The sequence below is a fragment of the Fringilla coelebs genome (assembly GCF_963513975.1).
Source record: "Fringilla coelebs genome assembly, chromosome: Z".
NCBI classification, from domain to species: domain Eukaryota; kingdom Metazoa; phylum Chordata; class Aves; order Passeriformes; family Fringillidae; genus Fringilla; species Fringilla coelebs.
In genome coordinates, this window is record NC_140031.1 from 24,819,516 (window position 1) to 24,839,049 (window position 19,534).

Genomic DNA, 19,534 nt, shown 5'->3' on the forward strand with positions numbered 1-19,534 from the left:
CTTCACAAATTACCTCTGGCAAATGCTGTAGTATTTATGTATTGCTTTGGACAAAAAAGGAGCACTTAAGCATATACTCAGTTGTCCTCCTCCATGTCCTTAGGGATGAATACAACAATACCCTAAAGCAGACTAAACTATGGCCCTTCTCCTTCCTCCCCACACATAAATTTCTTCCAAGAAGATACTATTCATATACACATGTAAGCGATAAAACTTGGAGAAGGGAGGAAAAGGGTCTTAAAATACTGGACCACAAATAAAGCATCAGGAAAAAAGTAATCAAACCAACCTTGGTAGCTTCCATGATGATTTTATTGATTCTCTCCTTATCCAAACCCTGCATTCCTGCTTTGTTATCATTAAGGCCCATTCTAAGTAGAAGTCCATCATTGCAAGAGCTGTTAGGAACTTTTTTCATGTCGTCCATTGTATTTCTTGAAAACAAGTACCTGTTTTACAATTTAATATCTGAAAAAAAGTAATAAAATATTTATGTTTCAACTGAACAATAGCAATAAATAGATTTTGTCATTAGTTTTATTTATCATAAATATGAAGACTTATATTCCTACAAAGTGGCTGACCTGTCACACAGACCACATCAAACTACCTATTACTCTGTCTTACTCTGTTAGGAGACAGTAAGACTCTCTTTTCTTATTAATGAAAACCATTTTCCTTTAAAACCTCCCTTGCAGAAATAATTGAGCACAAACCAGGCTCAGGTAAAGGCTAGTACCTTCATATGAAGTGGACTATATACTTTTATATGAATGGACATTCACTATACCTTACATATGAACATGACATTTGTACCTGTACATTATCCTGTCAGATGAAACATTACCACCTTAAACACAAAATACTGCTCACTATTACGTTAAAAGAAAAAAAAATTGCAATATCTTTAAATTGAAGAAAAACACCACTCATTTGATCATCATCCCTGCTTGAGTCAACCTGTAGAATCCTTTCTAGTAATTTCTAGCTCAAATTCAGAACCTTGTTTGTGTCAAAACTCATATTTTAAAAACAGAGGGCTTCAATTAAAAGTTTTGAATAAAACCCTAATTCAGGATAAAATTTGTGCTTTTTTTTTTGTCATTAATGTGTTGAGCCATGATATCCAACTAGTGGAACTTACCAAGCCCTTACTACTCAACTACAGTCATCTGTAGTTTCTTATACACACAGATACTTATGGTATGTGAACTTCTGACACCTTCCTTTGTTCTTTATGAAGTAAATAGTTGAATCCACAATAGGCTCTTATTATACAGTGAACTGTTTAGTTATTAAATTGATCTCAAAAAAATAAAGAAAGCAAATTTCATCTTCTGTACCATGAACCAGTGGTCTTATTTTAGCCAGATTCAAACAGGTAGACTCACAAAATAGTTTGAGTTGAAAGGGACTTTTTAAAAGTCACCAAGTTCAACCTCCTGAAGATGAGCAGGGACTCATCAGGTTGTTCAGAGACCTAACCAGCTTGCCATCAGATGTTTCCACCAATGGGGCATGCACCACTTCTCTGGGCAACCTGTCACAGTGTCTCACCACCCTCACTAAAAACACATCTGATCTATACCAATCTCCTCAATAAAACTGTTACTCCTTGTAATACTGCCATAAATTATTCAACATGTATTCAATACTGAAAAAGCAAAAGACACTATTTCTTCCTACCACAAGTCGCTGACTCATAAACCACTCCAGTTTTACTGTCATGCAGAATGGACACTCAACCGTCAACTTTACACTGCTCCCTCTGACAGGTACCCTTGCTATCTGGAGAAGCCCCACCCTTTTAGGCAAATACACCAGTTTTCTTAATCACAAAATACACAAATCTAAGAGTGTGTAATTTTTCCTTTAAATACCCCTTTCCCATACCAGGACTTAAGTGGGCCTCATTAGCAACCAAACACAAGAAGGTCATTATGTGTTTTTGCATTTAGAGGTGAATTTTTGTTACTAAAGAACCACACAAGTAACTTCTGAAAAATGATGATGGCAATATTCATATTTTCCTGAAGTTCTACTGAAACATACTAGCCAACTGAGGACAAGATATTAAAGAAACCCATGTTTACAAAAAACATTCCCTCAAAAATATCCAAATTTCAATCATATACTATTAATTCACATTACTATTTATGGTGTCTGCTGAAAAATGCAAGATCAGTTACATAATGCTGTGTTTATATACAGTGTGCTGTATTACAAAGAACATAAGTTGATGTAGCAATCAGGACACTTTAATCCTTTAGTAGCACTTGAGCTTCTGGGAATAGGAGTGGCTTCATAGCTCTTAGGTATGTTTATAAAATAAAAGACTACAATGCTGAACATCTTCACAAATTTTTCAGCTGCAGTATCAGGACAATCTCTTACAGTTAACATACACATTTATCAGAACAGGTTTGCTAGACTTCAATCAAAGCAAAAGCACTGCATCCCAAACAACATTCCAAATTTCATCTCATGCTTATAAGCACCCCTGTATAAATTATCTCTCAGTTCCATTGTTACTGGCAATCTCTGGTAAGTAACAAGCAACATTTCCAAGGTATACTTTCATCAGAGTAAATATCCCTCCACTATTCTCCCTGCTTCTTTTATCATCACTGCCTTCAAGAAACAGGAATGAACACAAGATTTCTTCCATTTCTCAAAATGTTTTTAGCTGTTCCTTATTCCTGAAAGTGTCTTTCTCCCTAACATGTACAAATCTTTCCCCTTCCTCATTCAGAGCACTCTTAAAGGCTCAGTTTATAGCAGAGGCTTTGAAAATTAATTTATGTTAGTCAAAAGAAAGTCTTGTCTCATTGTTACATATCTAACAATAAAAGAATTACCATGATAGAAAAAATAATTGCCTTTACAAAGTCTCATAAATGGTGATCACCTGGTATATTTTATCTTTTGAGCTTATTGTGTGGAACGAAATATATTGCTAGCCTCAGATGAGAAAAGGTATAAATATCAAATAATACCTTAGCAGAAATTAAGAAGAAAATATGTATCTGAGGACATGACATTTGTTGTCTGTCAAAGCTTACAGGTGTACAGAAGGGAAAACATGAATAACAGGCGATATGATTTCCAGCTGCTTAATATGAAGAGAACCTGAACATTATCTTGGTTTCAAATTAACAGGTCTGAAAAAAAATCCATAAAATATTTAACATAGTGAAATTAATCACAATAGCTACAATAGGACAACTGACATAGAACTGTCAGATAAAACCAGTGCTCATTTGCCACAGGTGAAAATGAAAATTTTTAAATGTAACAGAGAAGCAGCAGAGTTTTGAACTGTGCAAAATGTTAACAATATGTCAACATAGAAACGTAGTAACTGTTTCAATTAGCCTAGAGAAAACACTGACCTTGAAGTGACAATTTTTTTGCTAAAAAAAATTTGGAAAAAAGTGGGTAAGGGACTAGAATCTAATGAAAAAGTCTCACAGAGTAACATATTTTTGGCATGCTGTTACCTGAAGAAACTGTTGTGAGACCAAGCTGCTTCCTCTAATACAAAACATGACGTCTCCCTCAGTAACATACTGAGCAAGTAGGGTGTGAAACTAGAGGAATTGGTGAAGGCAGTCTATAGCAATATACTCCCCTATTATTCCTGTGATTGGGGAATGAGGGGAAGCAGGAATATCATATATAAGTGGAAGGAGATAACTTTCCAATTGCTAGGGAAGGACTTGTAAAGGTAAAGACTTCAGCAGTGGGTGTCAACAGTTAAAGTAAAGCAAACCAACAAACAAGCAAAAACATTGAGAAGAACCACAAAATACCATTACTGTATAGAAAGTTTCATGAGTAAGCTGGCATGCCTACAAGTGGGAAAACATCACTAATTAAACTGTAATCAAGCTTGTCTAGAAACAGGCACAGAAACTAAACTAAACTCGTAAGACAGGGTTATATAGTATTTGAAAGTGTCAAGAGATGGAAAGAGCCATAAAATTAGAGCAACAATTTAATTTCAAGTGCCTCTACCTTCATTCGAATATAGCATTGTTTTAACAGTTGGCTGAGCCAACCTAAAAGAAATGGCTTGTATTTGATCCTGTGCATCTCTTCCAGCTTGTCTTCATTAAAAATCCTCCAATTCCAGCAACATAAACTCTGTATACAGTATGTAAAGTTAAATGCCTTTATATTACAGTTTCTATGTAATAAAATAATGCAAAACATACATTTTGTATATAAATATAAATAATGCAAAATATACATTTATAATATTCTTATATTTGTATATAAGAATATTCAGTTCAGGAGGCATAGTGCTATTATGTACATTATTAACATTTGCAAAGTATGTTAACAGTTCATCTTTTGTTGACCATGTTAACAACATGGGAAGAACTATTAAGACTGGAAAATGACACCAGTATGGAAAAGCTTGAAAAATAATTTATTTGCATACTGAGTTATTGTTTAATGCATGTAAGTTGTGTACCTGTCCTCATAAATACAACCAATTCTGATATCTTTGCTACCACATATTCTCATGACAATGTGAGCTGCAAAGAAGTTAGTAAGAGACACAATTGTCTACTGAGCCCAGAGCTCAAAAACTCAACAAAGGAATCAAAATATATAGTACAGACATAAAGGACTGTCTTTTACACCCTAATTATACTAATTATACTAAGTAATTCTCCATGGTATGGCAAAAAGAATTGAAATAAATGTTGCAAATAGCAACACAAATACAGAGACTCTTTCCCAAATGATCTTTTAACTATTATCCTCAGGATGTCTAAAACAAGCATCTAAATTAAATATTTTTCTAAATTTCTGTAAAACTCAGCCACCAATAAAATTGCATCTAAATCTGATGCATCATTTACTGTAGCAGAACCCAAAATAAACTTCCTATTTTCTCTCAATTAAAATATTTCAGAGATTCCTTTATTTAAAGGCATGTTCAAGGAAGCATATCAGACTGTCCTTCTAACTATCTGCTCAACTCCTCTTCGCCACAGGGGGTCTGATTTTTACTATAGAGGCTTGGCTTCTGAATAGCCCTGATAAGACTCCTGTCAGTTTTAATCCTGTACTGATTTACAAGAAAAGAACTGACAGAAGGAATTGCACAACAGTGTTGTCATTTATACCTATACATTTAACATACGTGGTGTTAACCACATAGATTTCCAGCTAGTCTGTTCAAAAGTATTGTTTCACTACTCTCTCTGTATCAAAATGTAACACAAACAAGTTCCTTAGAAAAAAGAATCTCTCAATAATGAAGTAGGATCTTTACAAATGTAATAAGCCAGAGCACATGATAAATTAATACTGAACAGAAAACTGGGCCAGATTCATGGAAGTGAAAATTCCAAGTGCTCAAGCTGACACATATGAAATGAGAGTACTTTTAAAGTAGCAGATGACTCAGCACTTTACAAAAACGTAGATCACATACAAGCCCCTGGAATAAGCCCTGAAAAAACAAGGTCCTAGAATTACGTCTTCTGTCTTCTGTATAATCACTGACTTTAAGATGTAACAAATTACAGGCAAATCCATCTTTTTAAACATTAAATAACTCACACTTAAAGTAAACAGTTAATAGAGACTGCTTCTGAGAGTGTTCAAAAATAAACATCAAAATATTTTATGCCATTCACCAAACTGTCTGAATAACTCTTTGCTTATGTGAAGAGTGACACAAGTAAAACAAGTGTAATACTCACCCCCTATCTATTTTCTGTAGGCAAGACGCAAAGCAATTCTGTTCTAAATTCTGCTTTCAGTTTCTCTGTCAAAAAATACTCATGTCTTTAGAACATCTGAGTTTATTTGAAGGATAAAGAACCATGGTATCTTCTTCTGCATCTATTCAGTATTTTAAAGGACCTTTTCAACTCAAATATTTATCTGAAGTCTTTAACTAAGTTTTCCTTGTTTCTAGATTACTGAAAACAAAGGCTTTAGCAGTTTGATCCATAAAGGAACTGAAGGATCCATAAAGGAACATAAAGATCCATGAAGGAACTGAACACTGATCATTAAAAACTACACTAGAGGTAGTGTAGTTGTCTGCAACCTGGCTTCTGCAGACATATTTAGTGCCAACAGATTCACATATGTTTCTTTTTTTTTTTTTTACTTAGCAATAAAAGCCTATTACAGTGATTCACAGAGAGCAAAACTGTTTTAGAATAACGTGTCTGAATCATTAATATTTCTGAGCCTATGCTATTAGGCAACACACTGTGGCATAACAAAGCTCCTTTAAGGATCCTCCTAAGAAAAAGTGTCTCAAATTTCAAAACAAACATAATGGTAAGCATGAACACATTAGAAAGTGATGGAGATCCTGTTTTAAAAACATAAAATGAACACCCTAAAATAGAAGGTATGGGAGAGGAAAAAAGATACATAAAGGGGAGAAGGAAAAAAAAAGTATACATAAAGTTGCCCACTTGACATGCTTATTATGGCTGACATTCCAAGCAGCAAAAATCAACACTCATGATTTTTGTACTACAAGTAGTATACACAACAGTAATACAGAACACTACCTGTTCCACTGCTCTAAAAAAGGTGAGGACTATTTCCAGTAATTTGCAAACTTCTTGCAATCCCTAAGATCTAGAAGGGGTACAGACTAAGTACAGGGACATTTGCTATGAAAGAACAAACACAGCAATAAATTACAAAATAAAGGTTCAGTAGAAAAGGTATAGAAGGAGCTAAAGAGGAGTGAGTGCATCTGGATACCAGTATGATTTTCTACATTTCCTGTGCTTTGGTTTGCATCGTAGATTGGTCTTGGCATTCTTTTAAAATTATACATAACTGGAAGAGTGCTCTTCCAGAGCACACCTGATAAACCACAATTATTAATGTAGTGCCCTCCAAGAAATTAAACTACTGTAGTCTCAAAAAAACCACCTCTCAAACCTGATAAACCACAATTGCTAATGCAGAGCCCTCCAAGAGATCAAACTACTGTAGTCTCAAAAAAAACACCTTACACAAAACCTGTGTAAGAACTTCAAGTCCTCAGCACTAAACCTTTACAAATCTACTCCCACTGCACTCCACAGTTGCTGAAAAGGGTTGCTTGCCTTATCTCATTAAGAGTGACAGATGTTTCTAAGAAACGGTCAGAACATTGGAAAGAAAGGGTAATTTACATAAGGTATTCGCAACTACAATACAGCTTTTGGAAGAACATAAGTTGGTGACACTGTGTTGAAAAACAAGATACATTGGGAGCATTAACAAAAATCAATTACCTAGCACAGCCAATGCATAACATGAAAAGCTGAAAATGCAAACCTTTAAGCATTTAATATTTTTTCAATTAAAGTTTGTAAAATGCTAGCCACAATTAATAAACAAAACAAATACTCTCTCTAAAAAGGATGGGTATGTTTGTCGAACAACCTGAAAAAATATCTACCCAATGCATTTTTAGTATACAACGCTTGATTGATTCTATGTTCTGGAGGGGGAAAAGAAAAAGCAAGCTTCCTCTGTAACTCAGAATAGTTTCAGATCAAAAGCATGACAGGAAATGTCTGTGTACATGCTACTGCTGCTGCAAAAAGGACTTGCTCAGACATGTCTCTTCAGCTCTTACTCCTGAAAAGAAGTTCATTCAGAATTTAACAGGGAAAACACAACGGGCTTTACAGGTAATGCCAACTAACTTCAATAACATATTGCAGAGAAGAACTACAAACTATTCTAATACATATCAATACTTACAAAGCCTGCTTGACAAATACAATACGTTGAAATCGAGGCTAAGGTGAAAACAATGCACTTGGTTTCTTCCCAGACGCGTAGTGAATCAAAAACCATTGTTTTTTGGCAAATTGTCTAAAGTAGCACTCACAGTAGACTTCTGTAAAAGTTTTTCCCTGTATATTGCAGTGATTACACAAATATTAAGATGTCTATGACTATTTTTTTATTTCTAACAATTTAGGACAATGATACCTTTTGAATTATCCTCAACGATACTAGCTTTTGAATTATCCTCAGCAGTATGATTATTTAACTTTTAGCTGCTATATATAGAGAATGCATATAAGTGGATGTGTCAATGTTCTTTCAAAAAAAAAAAAAAAAACCCTCAATGGAAACTTTCAAATAGCCTAACGGGAAAATTGCACAATGACATGTCATAAGGAAGAAGTCAGAGAAAACAGAATTGTGCAGCACTGCTCTTACGACAGTAACAGAAGTGTATATTCCCAACCCGAAATTTCCTCAACCAACATTCCTTAACACACTTTTCCCCCGCCCAAGAAATCAGGAGAAAGGACATGAGTTAGTACAAACCTTAAGTCTTTCCCAAACCACTATATTCGCTGTTCACAAACCGCGAAGTGACAGGTACAACAGGGCGGGGGTTTTTTTTCCCCATCCTACAAATATATCTCCACCCATAAATATCGACGAAAACACGTAGTTCAGACTAAGTCGGAGGAAAAAAAAAATAAAAATCACCGTTTCTTTCCTTAAACTGCGAAAGCAGTTTAATAAATGGAAGACAGGACACGCGTAGAAGCTGACAGCGGCAGCGGAACGCTGACCCATCACCGCCTGCCCTGCCCGCCCCCCGCCTTTGCGCGCCGCCGGGGAAGCCGAGCCCGGACGGGTCCGAACGGCTCGCCCTTCCCTCTCGTTTCACGCTGAGCTGGCACCATCTCCCGCCCCTTCCCGCCGCCTCCACCATATTTGATTAGGGAAAAATGTGTCCCTCAACCCCCTCAACTGTACTCTGAGTCCCGCCGGTTTGAGGCGAGGAAGAGAAGCTACTTCTCCTCGTCCTTAAAAGCAAGCAGAGCCGGAGAGACGCCTCGCCTCGCTAAAGATAAAGCGAATACCTCTGCACAAAAGACAAAGCAAACATCACCCCGGGCAGCACCGTCGCCCGTGGTAGCGGAGCTCCCCGCCCCCGGGGGCACTGAGGCGATACCCGCCGGCCCGGGAACGACGAAACCAAGATGGCGGCCGCGCTCCGTCGGAGTGAGACTACATCTCCCAGCACGTCCTGCGGCACCAACGAGGGGCAATGACGCCAGGACTCACGGCCGCGCGGGAGCAGGACTACAACTCCCGGAGAGCGTCGCGGCGGGGTGGGGTACTCGTCGATGAGTGTCCGCCTCACCTAAGATGGCGGGGGCGGGAGCGCGCTGAGCGGGTGCCCGGCAGGCGGACGCGCGCTCGCCCCTCCTCCCCTCGCTGTCCCGGTGTTGTGGCTCTGGCCGCGGGCGGGGTCTGAGGGGCCGCGGCGAGGGGATCCCGGGGCTGCGAGCCTGGTTGCCGGCAGGTCGCTGGCAGGGGCGGGCGGCGCTCGGTGGCGGCACCCGCTCGAGTAGAGCCCGGCGCTCCGGTCCCTTCGGCAGAAGAAGGCTGCTGTGGGCGGGGGCCGCTCCGGCTCTTTCCCAGCTCGGCGGTGGCTGCGGCTCCGGTCTCCATGTCGGACAACCAGAGCTGGAATTCCTCCGGCTCCGAGGAGGACCCCGAGACCGAGCTCGGACTGCCTGTTGAGCTCTGCGGGGTGCTCAGCAAGGTAAGCCGCCTCTACTCCATTCCTGCGCCCTGCCGCCCCCCATCTTCCTTGCTGTCAGGCCCGACCGCCCCGGGGGCTCGGGCCGAGGGGCCCGGTGGCGGGGGGGCCGGGCGGCTCCGCGGGCGGCGCTGGCACGGCCGGGGCACCGCCACCTGACGGCGGAGCCGCTGCCAGGCAGAGGCAGCCGCCGCCGCTGCCGGACGGCCCCTCCCTCAGCCCCGCCGCCCTCTGCGGCCGGGGGGAGTCTTTCTTCGAGCAGAGTCGCGGTCCCCGCCGCCCCCCGAGCCCGCCGGCCGCACGGTGCGGTGCTCGGGCAGCCGCGCAAGGAGGGCGGCTCCCCCGCGCCTCGGGCTCCGGCCGGAGCGGCGCCGGGCCTGAGTGTCGCGGCTACCCGGGAGCTCCCGGAGGCGCCCGCAGCCAGTCGTGTCTCCTCGGGAGCAGGCACGGCTTTGAGTGCAAGTATCAAAACAAGGCATTGAAATACTCCTGCGGCAAAGATAACGGGAGGAGAGGAAAAGGAAAATGGCTATACGTCTTATTTCCCCTTTTAAAAATAACCATAGTTATTTTCTCTTTTATCGCTGAAAATAAGGTGGCTTCCGACCATGTGTCGGTTTATACTGGAAAATTTTATTTTCAGAAGTACTTTGGAATATTGAATTACTTAGTTTTCATAGGAGTATTTTATTTTTTTATTACAGAAATTATATTCAGAATAACGTTGAAGTATGTGTAAGATTAAAGCACTATATTTTGAATTTTTTTCTTGTCCTACGCAATAACGCTAGGCACAAGCCAACGTAGGAGGCACGGGATACAGAGCCCAGATACACTGCCCTGAATGTGTAGAAAACAGCCATAACTCATTTCACACTGTTGTGAGGGACTTTGTGAACTTCTTCCAGGCTAGAAATGTTTGTAACCCCAGAGATAAGAGGAATGGTTAGGAGAAGAGGAGGATCTCTGCTCTCATTTGTAAGATCTTATCTAATAGTGGCTGGGGGAAGGAGGCAACGAGATGGATGTGAGATAGTGTTAGAGGAGTTACAATAACAGATTTTTGTTTGGTGTACTTTTGCTGTTTTGTTTGCCTTTTTTTTTCCCAGCAGAGTTTTCCTTCGGTAAGATGCTTCCGTTGTTAGAAGGGAAGTAATTTGTGGGATGTAATTAATTTTTATGTTAGCAAATTAAATACAAAGTCCAGGTGCTCTTTCTCAGTGGTGTAGCAGGTGAAGCCATAGCTTCAGACATTCTAGCTGAGGTATCTGCAAACTTTTTATTTTTCTGGATGATTATGCTGAGTGTAGCAGAGTGTCTTCCCCATGAGAACCTGGAATTTAATTTGAATAGTCAAGTATGATGAAACCTGTCTCAATGAATATGATTGAGGGGTAAGGTTACCTTTTGTTAGTTGATACCTCAGTAATTATTAAGGTAAACTAATTTAAATTGAATGGTAGCATACTGAACTTTCTACTAAGGAAATATCTATTTTTAATATCTTACTGTGTATAACTAAGTTCTAAAATCATAGAAGTAGGCTGCCACTCACTTTGTGAGTAGTAGTTCTAGTAGTTCTTGCCTTCAGTAAAGAGAAAAGCTGTGAAGGTAATGGAGGCATTTGGTAAGAGAAACTTGTTAGCAAGTGTATCCTGCTGCTCTTTGGAAATGATTTGTAACTCTAGGCTTTTTTCCATTGTATTTCCTGCTAATAATTTTAAGGTGGATACAAAGAAAAAACTTCAGTGGAAGAGGCTTGAGAATGAGCTTGAGAATCTAGATGCTTGGAAAAACACTGGTCTTTTCTCTTTTAAAACCTCGTGCCTATCTAAGTATACTTTAAGGATGGCGCATTTGGATTGCAACAGCAAGTTTTGATTGCAACAGCAGATGCAAGATTCACTGCTATATATGTTTCTGCTAAATTTTTCAGAGAAGGAAGGCTCGTTTTCTTTGCTTTTTTTTCCCCCCAAGATAACTTTGGACTCTCCCTTGCACATCCTGGGAGGAGTTGGGAACATGAGAGATAGGAAAAGAGGAAGGCAGGAAATAATACACCTCTGACGGCTTGTGCTACCACTTCATGCACTAAGCACACTTGAGGCTTTCTTTTAAGTAATGCTGGATTTAGCTATTAGATGTATTAAGAGATGAAAAAGGGCTTTATATTTTAAGAGCAAATCAAGGTCTTGCCCACATTTGAAAATTGTTAAGAATTTCTTAGCTATTTATTTTTCGTTAGACCTCATCATCTTTTTACTAAAGTTAACATGTAATTATGGAGCATGTGTTAACTAATGTATGTAGTATTAAGTGGGAACAAGACTGTTAGTTGACTTTTCCCCCTCATTCTTTAGATTACAAAATAATGAATGATGGATAGACTTAAATGTTAACCAGATTTTTTCATCAAAGAACATTTGTCAAAATCAAATAAATGCTTGTATGATAAGATTGGATTTAATGTTTTTGTTTCTATTTTTATCAAAGGTATGACACTTGCACCATGATTGATTAATAATTATCAGTGTATTGTCAGAATTATAGATAGTCCTGATTTTCTATCAGTGTCAGATGATTCTGTGAAGTTCGTATGATTCTACAAAGTGCATTCAGAAAAAATGTTGCAAATGTAATAATAGTAATCAGAACTTTTGGCCACTTTTTAGTAGATGTCTCTAGAATTAATCCAGAATTTGTTCCCAGAATATTGGTTTTATTCAGTGTGTGAATGTGGAGTCCCTAGAAAAAACTAATAGCAAAAACATGATTGGTTGTCTGCTATAACTAAGTATCTTCTTAGTGAAAGTAATTAGAATTAAAACCTAAAGCAACATCTATGGGCAATATTAAATTAATAAAGCTCTGAGTCCCTTAGGCTCTACAGTAGTTGTTTACTGTGCTGGGGGATAATGGCATGTTTGTATTTATATGAAGATAATTTATTTTATATAAAACATGATATTTCGTGTTCCATGTAAGCCTTTTGGCCTAGCTCTAGATTTTAAATTCACCTTAGTCATTAGTGTTTGATTTTTTTTTTTCCCCTCTCCTGTTTTCCTCAATTTGTGTCAGTATGTTTATTGCCTTTATTGTGACTAGCCTTGGGAGTGCAGTTGGAGTCCAGATATCTGTTGTCTTATTGACCCTTCAAAACAACTGCTTTTTGGTTGTTATGGGAGTTTGTAAAATTATCCTAGGAGCTCTGAGGAGAAAAAAGTTCTCATTTAGAAAGAACTTGTAAAAATATGTTACCTTTTTCTTCAGGTGCTCAATAGCCTAGAAAATATCCATTGTTCTTCTTTTATTGTTGTCTTTCCATTGACTGATCTCTGGAAAATTTTCTTACAGTGGACCAATTACATTCATGGGTGGCAGGATCGATGGGTAGTTCTGAAAAGCAACACACTCAGTTATTACAAGTCTGAAGATGAAACAGAGTATGGCTGCAGAGGCTCTATCTGTCTGAGCAAGGCTGAGATTACAGTAAGTACAGTTTTATTATTGACATCATTCATGTTTTGAGGTGCTATATATTTGTGTCTGGTGAAAGCAAGCATGGGTGTGGCAAATTCTTTCAGGTCATCTGCTTATGACAGTGGCATCAGTGGAAACTGTGGAGCAGGGCAAGGAATTCCTAATGCTAAAACAAACTTTTAATTTATGGCCTCAGCAAGCAACTTTTCATTTCTTACACTAGAAGGTTTTGTGGGTGGATAGACTGTCTGCCTCTGAAGGGTGCAAAGTTTTTTCCATGGGTCAATTTAACACCCCCAGCCAACTTCCCAGAGGAGTCTTTGCTCTAGAAAGAGGGTAGTGGTTCTTTGACTACAGTTCTTGACTTTCTGAACGCAACTCTGTAGGTTTCCAAAAGAAAATGTTCTTCTCTGTGCTTCTTTCTCTGAACAAGTTAGTATGTTGCTGTTTTTGTCAAATGCTAAAAGGAGGTTTGGAATAGACTGATAAGAATAAAGAGCCTATATATCAATGAGCATAAGTGTTTTGGGGACTGGCTGAGGGGGCTGGGGTTGCTTAGGCTGGAGAAGAGCAGGCTGAGGGGGAGCTTATGACCCTCTTAAACTATCTGAAAGGAGGTTGTAGCAAGTTGTATTTCAGTCTCTTCTTCCAGGTAGGAAGTGGACAGATGACAGTAAATGCCCTCAGGTTGTCTCCGGGGAGGTTTAGATTACACAGTAAAAATGCTTCACAGAGGGGCTGTAAAACACTGAAACAGGATGCCCAGGGTAGCAGTGGAGTTACCATCCCTGCAAGTGTCAAGAAAAGTGTGGATATGGCACTTGATGGCATGGTGAATGTGGTGGTGCTGGGTTGATGGTTGGACTTGATAACAGAGTTTTTTTCCCCAATGTTAATGACTCCATAAAAAATTAAAAAGATTAATTGGCCTTAGAAGATAAAGATAAAAATCTGCTTTTTTGGCTTTTAGAATTACAATACACATTATGACTAACGGTTGTCAAAAAGCATGGTGTAGTCTTTCTGCAATACCATTAAATAGTCTGTCCAGTTATGTGATTTAGAGTAAAAATAGCCGGACTTTCACATAGTACACAAATTCCTAAAGTAGCAGTGTTAAATCTTAGCATGTATGTTGACAAATTCCTAAAGTAGTAGTGTTAAATCTTAGCATGTATGTTCTTATTCCACCAAATATGTGGAATGTTTTCAAGTTGAATTAAGGATGATGAACAAGAAGTATTCTTCCTTGCTGATAATCAACTTAGAAAGTGAACTTTATTTAATGCCTCCTGGTTTAAAAAAAAAACTCACCAGATTGATTACATCAACTGGATGTATTTTGAAGAAAAGCCTGTGAAGGAAAAGAGGTTTTTACATTTAGATGTCTGGCAAGTGTTGTGGTCATCTAAAAATTTAAACAGTTCATGCAATGTGTTTTATTTTTTTGAACTGTTTGTGCTTCTAGAACTTTCTCAAGATAGGTTCTCGCTGAGGTGTATCTATGGCAGTCTGTTGAGCCTATGATCAGAATTTCCAAAAATCTCTGAAGAGGCAAGAGCTTAGCATGCCAAACAGGCAGGGAGAGGAAGATGCTGGCAAGGATGTAGCCAAAGGGCATCTGCAGGCGTGCTGTACAGCACATCTCAGCAGCCTGAATTCCAGCTGCAGTGGTGGAGTGAGAGGTATTGTACCACCATTTCTTCTGGAATGTTTTGGTACATTGCAGTTTACAAAGGGAAGCAAGCTGGCAAGCATGTCTTCTGACTAGGATGTATGTAACACTGGAATTTCTTACAGGTACCTTTTTTCTTTTTCTCTCTGGCACTTGTTAGCTCTGGTAAGTTGGAGTTGAATTGATGCATCTATTTTTAAGTTCTTGAACTTCTTGAATACATGGAGAAAGTATTAAAAGCATCCACAGTTCTAAAGGTTAATTGAATATTTTAGTTCCGTTTTTGTTCAGGCTCATGCTTTGTGAATGGTATTTGACAGTTCAGTTGGTAGATGGCATTCCTGAAAGCTAGTAAGTTCCAGTTAGTTATATCTAGCTGCAATTAAAGTTATTGTTGTGGAAATTTTAGAAGTTGAGGAGTATTATTGAATCATTTCTAGGATATAGAAATATGCTTTTTAAACTGTGTTGTAATTATTCTCTCTTTGTTTTTCAGAGGTTGTACTTTAATGCCAGAGTTTTAGCATTGATGCTTCTGTTACTTCTGCAACATTGATAGCTGTTTAGTAGAAAATTGAATATTGTATTTTGTACTCAAGTTAAAACTTGAGCTTTCAATTGAAAATTGATTATGCTCAATCATAAATGTTTAAGATATTCTTCCTGAGGCACATAGTTGATGTTTACTTCTGTATCCTCATAATGTCTTCAGTAACTATACCTTTCCATCCTATATTTAAATGCATAGGAAAACACCAATAGCTGATAAAATAAGTGTTGAAATGATAATGTGTGGAAACTACCTTTGCTCTCAGTGGAACTTATTATTTACTGAATGAGAGAGGATGTCAGGTTTCTTATTGGCTTAATTCAGTTGCAGTGATTCAGTGTAGTTGAGATCTTAATCTTTAATATTTTTCAACAATCTTTCACTATACTGTATGTTCGGTTTCCCTTGATCTTACTGATCCAGAGTCAGATGCATTAACTACTTCTATCTTAACCTGCTGTATTTCAGTTGTTTTCTGTAGTATGAGATGGTGTTGATAACTGTAATGTTCCCTTGTAGGAAAGGGTAGCTGAATTTTCATGAATTTTTCTTTTAGGCACTTGGATTAGGTATGCATGTTTGAATCCGATGGGGAATATAATGATTTTTGTGCATAGTTAACTCTACTGTTAATATATAAGCATAAATACTACTCAGTTTGCTGTCACTGAGTAGTATTACTGTACTTTCAGGAACGAAGATGAGTCTAATTATAAGTCATAGTATTAATTGAGACATGAATATTGTATGCAGAAATCCACAGTTGCTTCTGCTCTTGTTGTATCCTTTGTATTTTATTGGGTAGGGATTGATAGATTATTTTACAGGGATATTTTGTAAGACACTCATCTCTTCCCTTTATTTGATGAAAGAATACTAGTTAAATTTATGCTTATTAGCATAGCTTTTTTGTGTACTTCAAGTGCAGAATTATATTGTCATACATCTAGAACAGGTATGGCCGTGTGACAGTAACCTTTCATTAAATGAAAAATATGGGATCTGGTTAGACTACTGGACTGAAAAGAGCTGATTTCTCTGGAATAGATGAACAAAGGATGAATATTTGTTGTATACTCACTGGATTACATCAAGTAATGAACTGGCCAAATGAATTATGTTTGGGGGAAGGATGATGAAAGTCAGTATATGATGCTAGGTGACTTGCTTTTATCCACATAAGACAAAACACCTCAAAGGTGTTTAATTGGTTTATAACAGGCTGGAGGCTGAAACTGAACATGAAAGTTCTGCTGTATGGTCGGTGGATGAGATTAAATTATGCATATTATAAAAAGTTCATACATGGACAAACTTTAGCTTTGTTCTATTAATCTAGCATGTGCAAACTAAATTACTGGTGTTGATGGCAGTCAGTGCCAGTTGGTCTTTATTAAGAATACCCTTCTTTATCTTAAAGTTTTGTAGTTCATTCATTCTTGAAGTCAGACTTCCAGTGGGGCATTCTGTGTACAAGGTTAAGAATGGTTGTTCATGGCAGTCATGTAAATGTGGATCTCTGGGGCATGGTTTTGGAGTTGAAAGGTCTAGGGTCTGTTATTAAAAGAACAAAAACAAAATGCCCTGTAGATCTGGAATTCCAGCTTTCAGGCAACCTGGTCCATAAGCTTGTGCTGTCTTTGCTTTGATTGCTGTGTCTGTTCTTACAGTGCCATCACCACTGTTGTACAGAGTGACTTGCACTAATTCATGTAGTCTCAGCATAATAAATCAAGAATAAAATGGTATGCTCTGCCCCCACTTCAGGCAATCTGAGAGGAAGGTCAACATTAATTTGATCGTGGTAGGAATTTATATTAATAGATTCTCAAATCTCTTCATAGAATTCTTAATAACAAAGTGTTTATCTGATGAATTCTAGGGGGTTTTGCCTGGTCAGAGTAGCTCGTCTTCATGGATGTATATGGAGGATATTAAAAAATGTTTAGAGAAACGTAATGCTTGGTAAAATTTTAAGAGTGCTTAAACTCAGCTATGTATGAACTTTGTATTTTTTGTCCCTAGAGGTGACTATCTATCCAGAAGCTTATATTCCAACTTAAAGCTTCAGCTTTTCTACTGAAGAATCTATATTTGCCATGTTGCTTTAATTCAGTGATTAATATTCATCTTCTTTCCTGTGTATATTATTTATGTAGAAAAGCCTTTTGGTTTAACTTGCTTAAACCAGATGTAATAACTATGATGCAGTGGTTTTCCTTGGCTTTGGTTATACTGCAGTGATGGATATGCATATCAAAACCTTTATGGAAACTTGCTGTTGGTTTGTAGTTTGGGGTTTTTGGAGTACTTTGTTTTTTTATTGTATTGTTAAGAGACAATAAGACAGCTCTGTGGAAATCCCTGAACTAGGACTGTGCAATAAATTCAGTTTGCGTAGTGGAGATACTTTCAACTAAACATGTTTGTTGGGGTTTTTTCTTCCAGAAATTGGAAAGCACAGTTGCTTAATGAGGCAGTAATGACACCTTATATTAATATAAAATTGCAAGCCAGCCATTTAGCTTTAGAATGAACTTCTAAAAGGTGTGGGGGTTGAGTATCTGTTATGAATATCTGTAGCTCAGTAAAAGCAAGAAAATAGAAAATGGAAGTCTGTCTGAGGGACAGCTTAGTGAATTGTCTCAGCTTTTTTTCCTTCCTAAGTAGTAGTAAATTGTTGTGTAAAAAACTTCATGAATATTAATTTTATAAATTAGGACTGGTGTAAGCATGTGCTATGTTCAGTTTACAAAATTAACAAGAACATTGTACATGAAAGAGCTAAACTAGCAGGTCTCAACTTTAAATTTCTCATTTCCTTATATATAGTCTGAAGAGAGACCCACATCTTTGTATCCAGTAATCAACCACTGAAAATAAGACTCTTAGTCCACTTTTTAAAGATATGGTTAGTTGAACAGCCACCTTTCCTCACTCTAGTAGTATTTCTGTTTTATTTATAGAGTGATACTGACCACCGTTAATAATTCAGCACTTGCGAGAGGAAGTACAAATTGACATTTTTAAAATAGATTGACAGGTTAACAGAAAATGCTTCATGTGCTTATCAATTAAAACACATGCAGAACTTTCATATGAGTTTTTTTCACAGAAATGTCAAACCCTATAAATCTCTAAGTTTTATAATAAAGATGCGTATTTTTAATTGAAGGAGATGTCAGTGCTAGAGAAATGTTCTTAGTAGCATGAAGAATCATGTCTTGCAAAGCAGACTTTCAAAAAGTCATCTTGACATTAACAATATTTTGATGTGTTTCTTTTACACCTTATACAATGTGAAATCTAACAGTATTTTGGACTCAGTTGATGTGGTAGTGTACTGCATCAAAATTTGATCTTGCTAAGATACCTGCTCATGATGAAAGAATGCTGTAATTGCAGTTGGTATCTACTGTTAGGTAGAGTTTGTTACTAGTTAAGTCGAATGGGAACTGATAGGTGTTAGTTTGTGAAAGTTTTTATTAAAAAGGCTAAGCCATAAGACCATGCCCTGGGCAGAAACACTAGCAGTAAATTTGTAGTAATTGCTGATTGCTTGGGTAAATATTGTATCTGTCTGAGTCTGGAAAACAATCTGGTGTAGCATGACATGACGGGCATTTAATTGAATAATTAATTTTCTGTAATTTGATAAAGGGCCTTCTCAGCCTTAGTTGCTACTAAAAAAATGACTGGAGTAAACTAAGACTCATAATACAAGCCCTAACTAGGTTGGGGTTTATTTAGGTCATGTGGCAATTAGTACTGTTTGGCTGCTGTGCGTGTCTCAATCAAGTAGTTAAATCAAGACTGGTGAGAGATTTTGGCTAAATGGGAAATGGAAATTCTAAATAGAGGCGAATGTATTTAGGAATACTTTGTCATATGTGAAAGGCCTGAGGTGATTTTGTTCTGGAGAGGAAAATGCGAAAGAGCAACAGGATAGGGAGGAAGGGAAAGGGAGTAAATGCCTAGGAGGTAATGACACTGGGCTGCTGCTGGTGCAGCACGTGGAAGTTCCTTGAAATGCTGGATTTTCCTGGACAATTACTTTTGGCATTCACATCCTCTGTACAAACTTATGTATGCCTCTGAGTTATCTGAACCAGCCATTGACGGGCTGATGTGAAAAGAAAATGTGTGTATATATTGAACTTCTGTAAAGTGCTAATATCCTGGTCAAGCAAAAAATAATTATTTGGCATGGTGGAGAAATGGATAAGTTCTTCTGTAGTGTGTATTGAAGAAATTAAGTCAAAAA

At 38.1% G+C, this 19,534-nt stretch overlaps 2 protein-coding genes across 5 annotated transcripts in view; one reads left to right on the forward strand and one right to left on the reverse strand.

Moving 5' to 3' along the window:
- POLK (DNA polymerase kappa) overlaps positions 1-9,007 on the reverse strand; it is a 33,917-nt gene extending 24,910 nt beyond the window's left edge. The window contains exons 1-3 of one of the 3 annotated variants that reach the window (XM_084225102.1): positions 8,880-8,947; positions 8,332-8,467; positions 293-471 (exon numbers count right to left, since the gene is read on the reverse strand). In XM_084225102.1, coding sequence (XP_084081228.1) covers positions 293-430 — 138 coding nt within the window. In that variant the 5' untranslated portion in view covers positions 431-471; positions 8,332-8,467; positions 8,880-8,947. Of the gene's footprint in view, positions 1-292; positions 472-8,331; positions 8,691-8,879 lie in introns of those variants that run through there. The other 2 variants (XM_084225103.1, XM_084225101.1) reach the window with 2 other exon arrangements.
- Positions 9,008-9,221: 214 nt separating this feature from the next.
- The window catches only part of CERT1 (ceramide transporter 1), a 79,550-nt gene continuing 69,237 nt past the window's right edge, over positions 9,222-19,534 (forward strand). For both annotated transcript variants that reach the window (XM_084225727.1, XM_084225728.1), the window contains exons 1-2: positions 9,222-9,568; positions 12,920-13,054. In XM_084225727.1, coding sequence (XP_084081853.1) covers positions 9,473-9,568; positions 12,920-13,054 — 231 coding nt within the window. In that variant the 5' untranslated portion in view covers positions 9,222-9,472. The remainder of the gene's footprint in view (positions 9,569-12,919; positions 13,055-19,534) is intronic.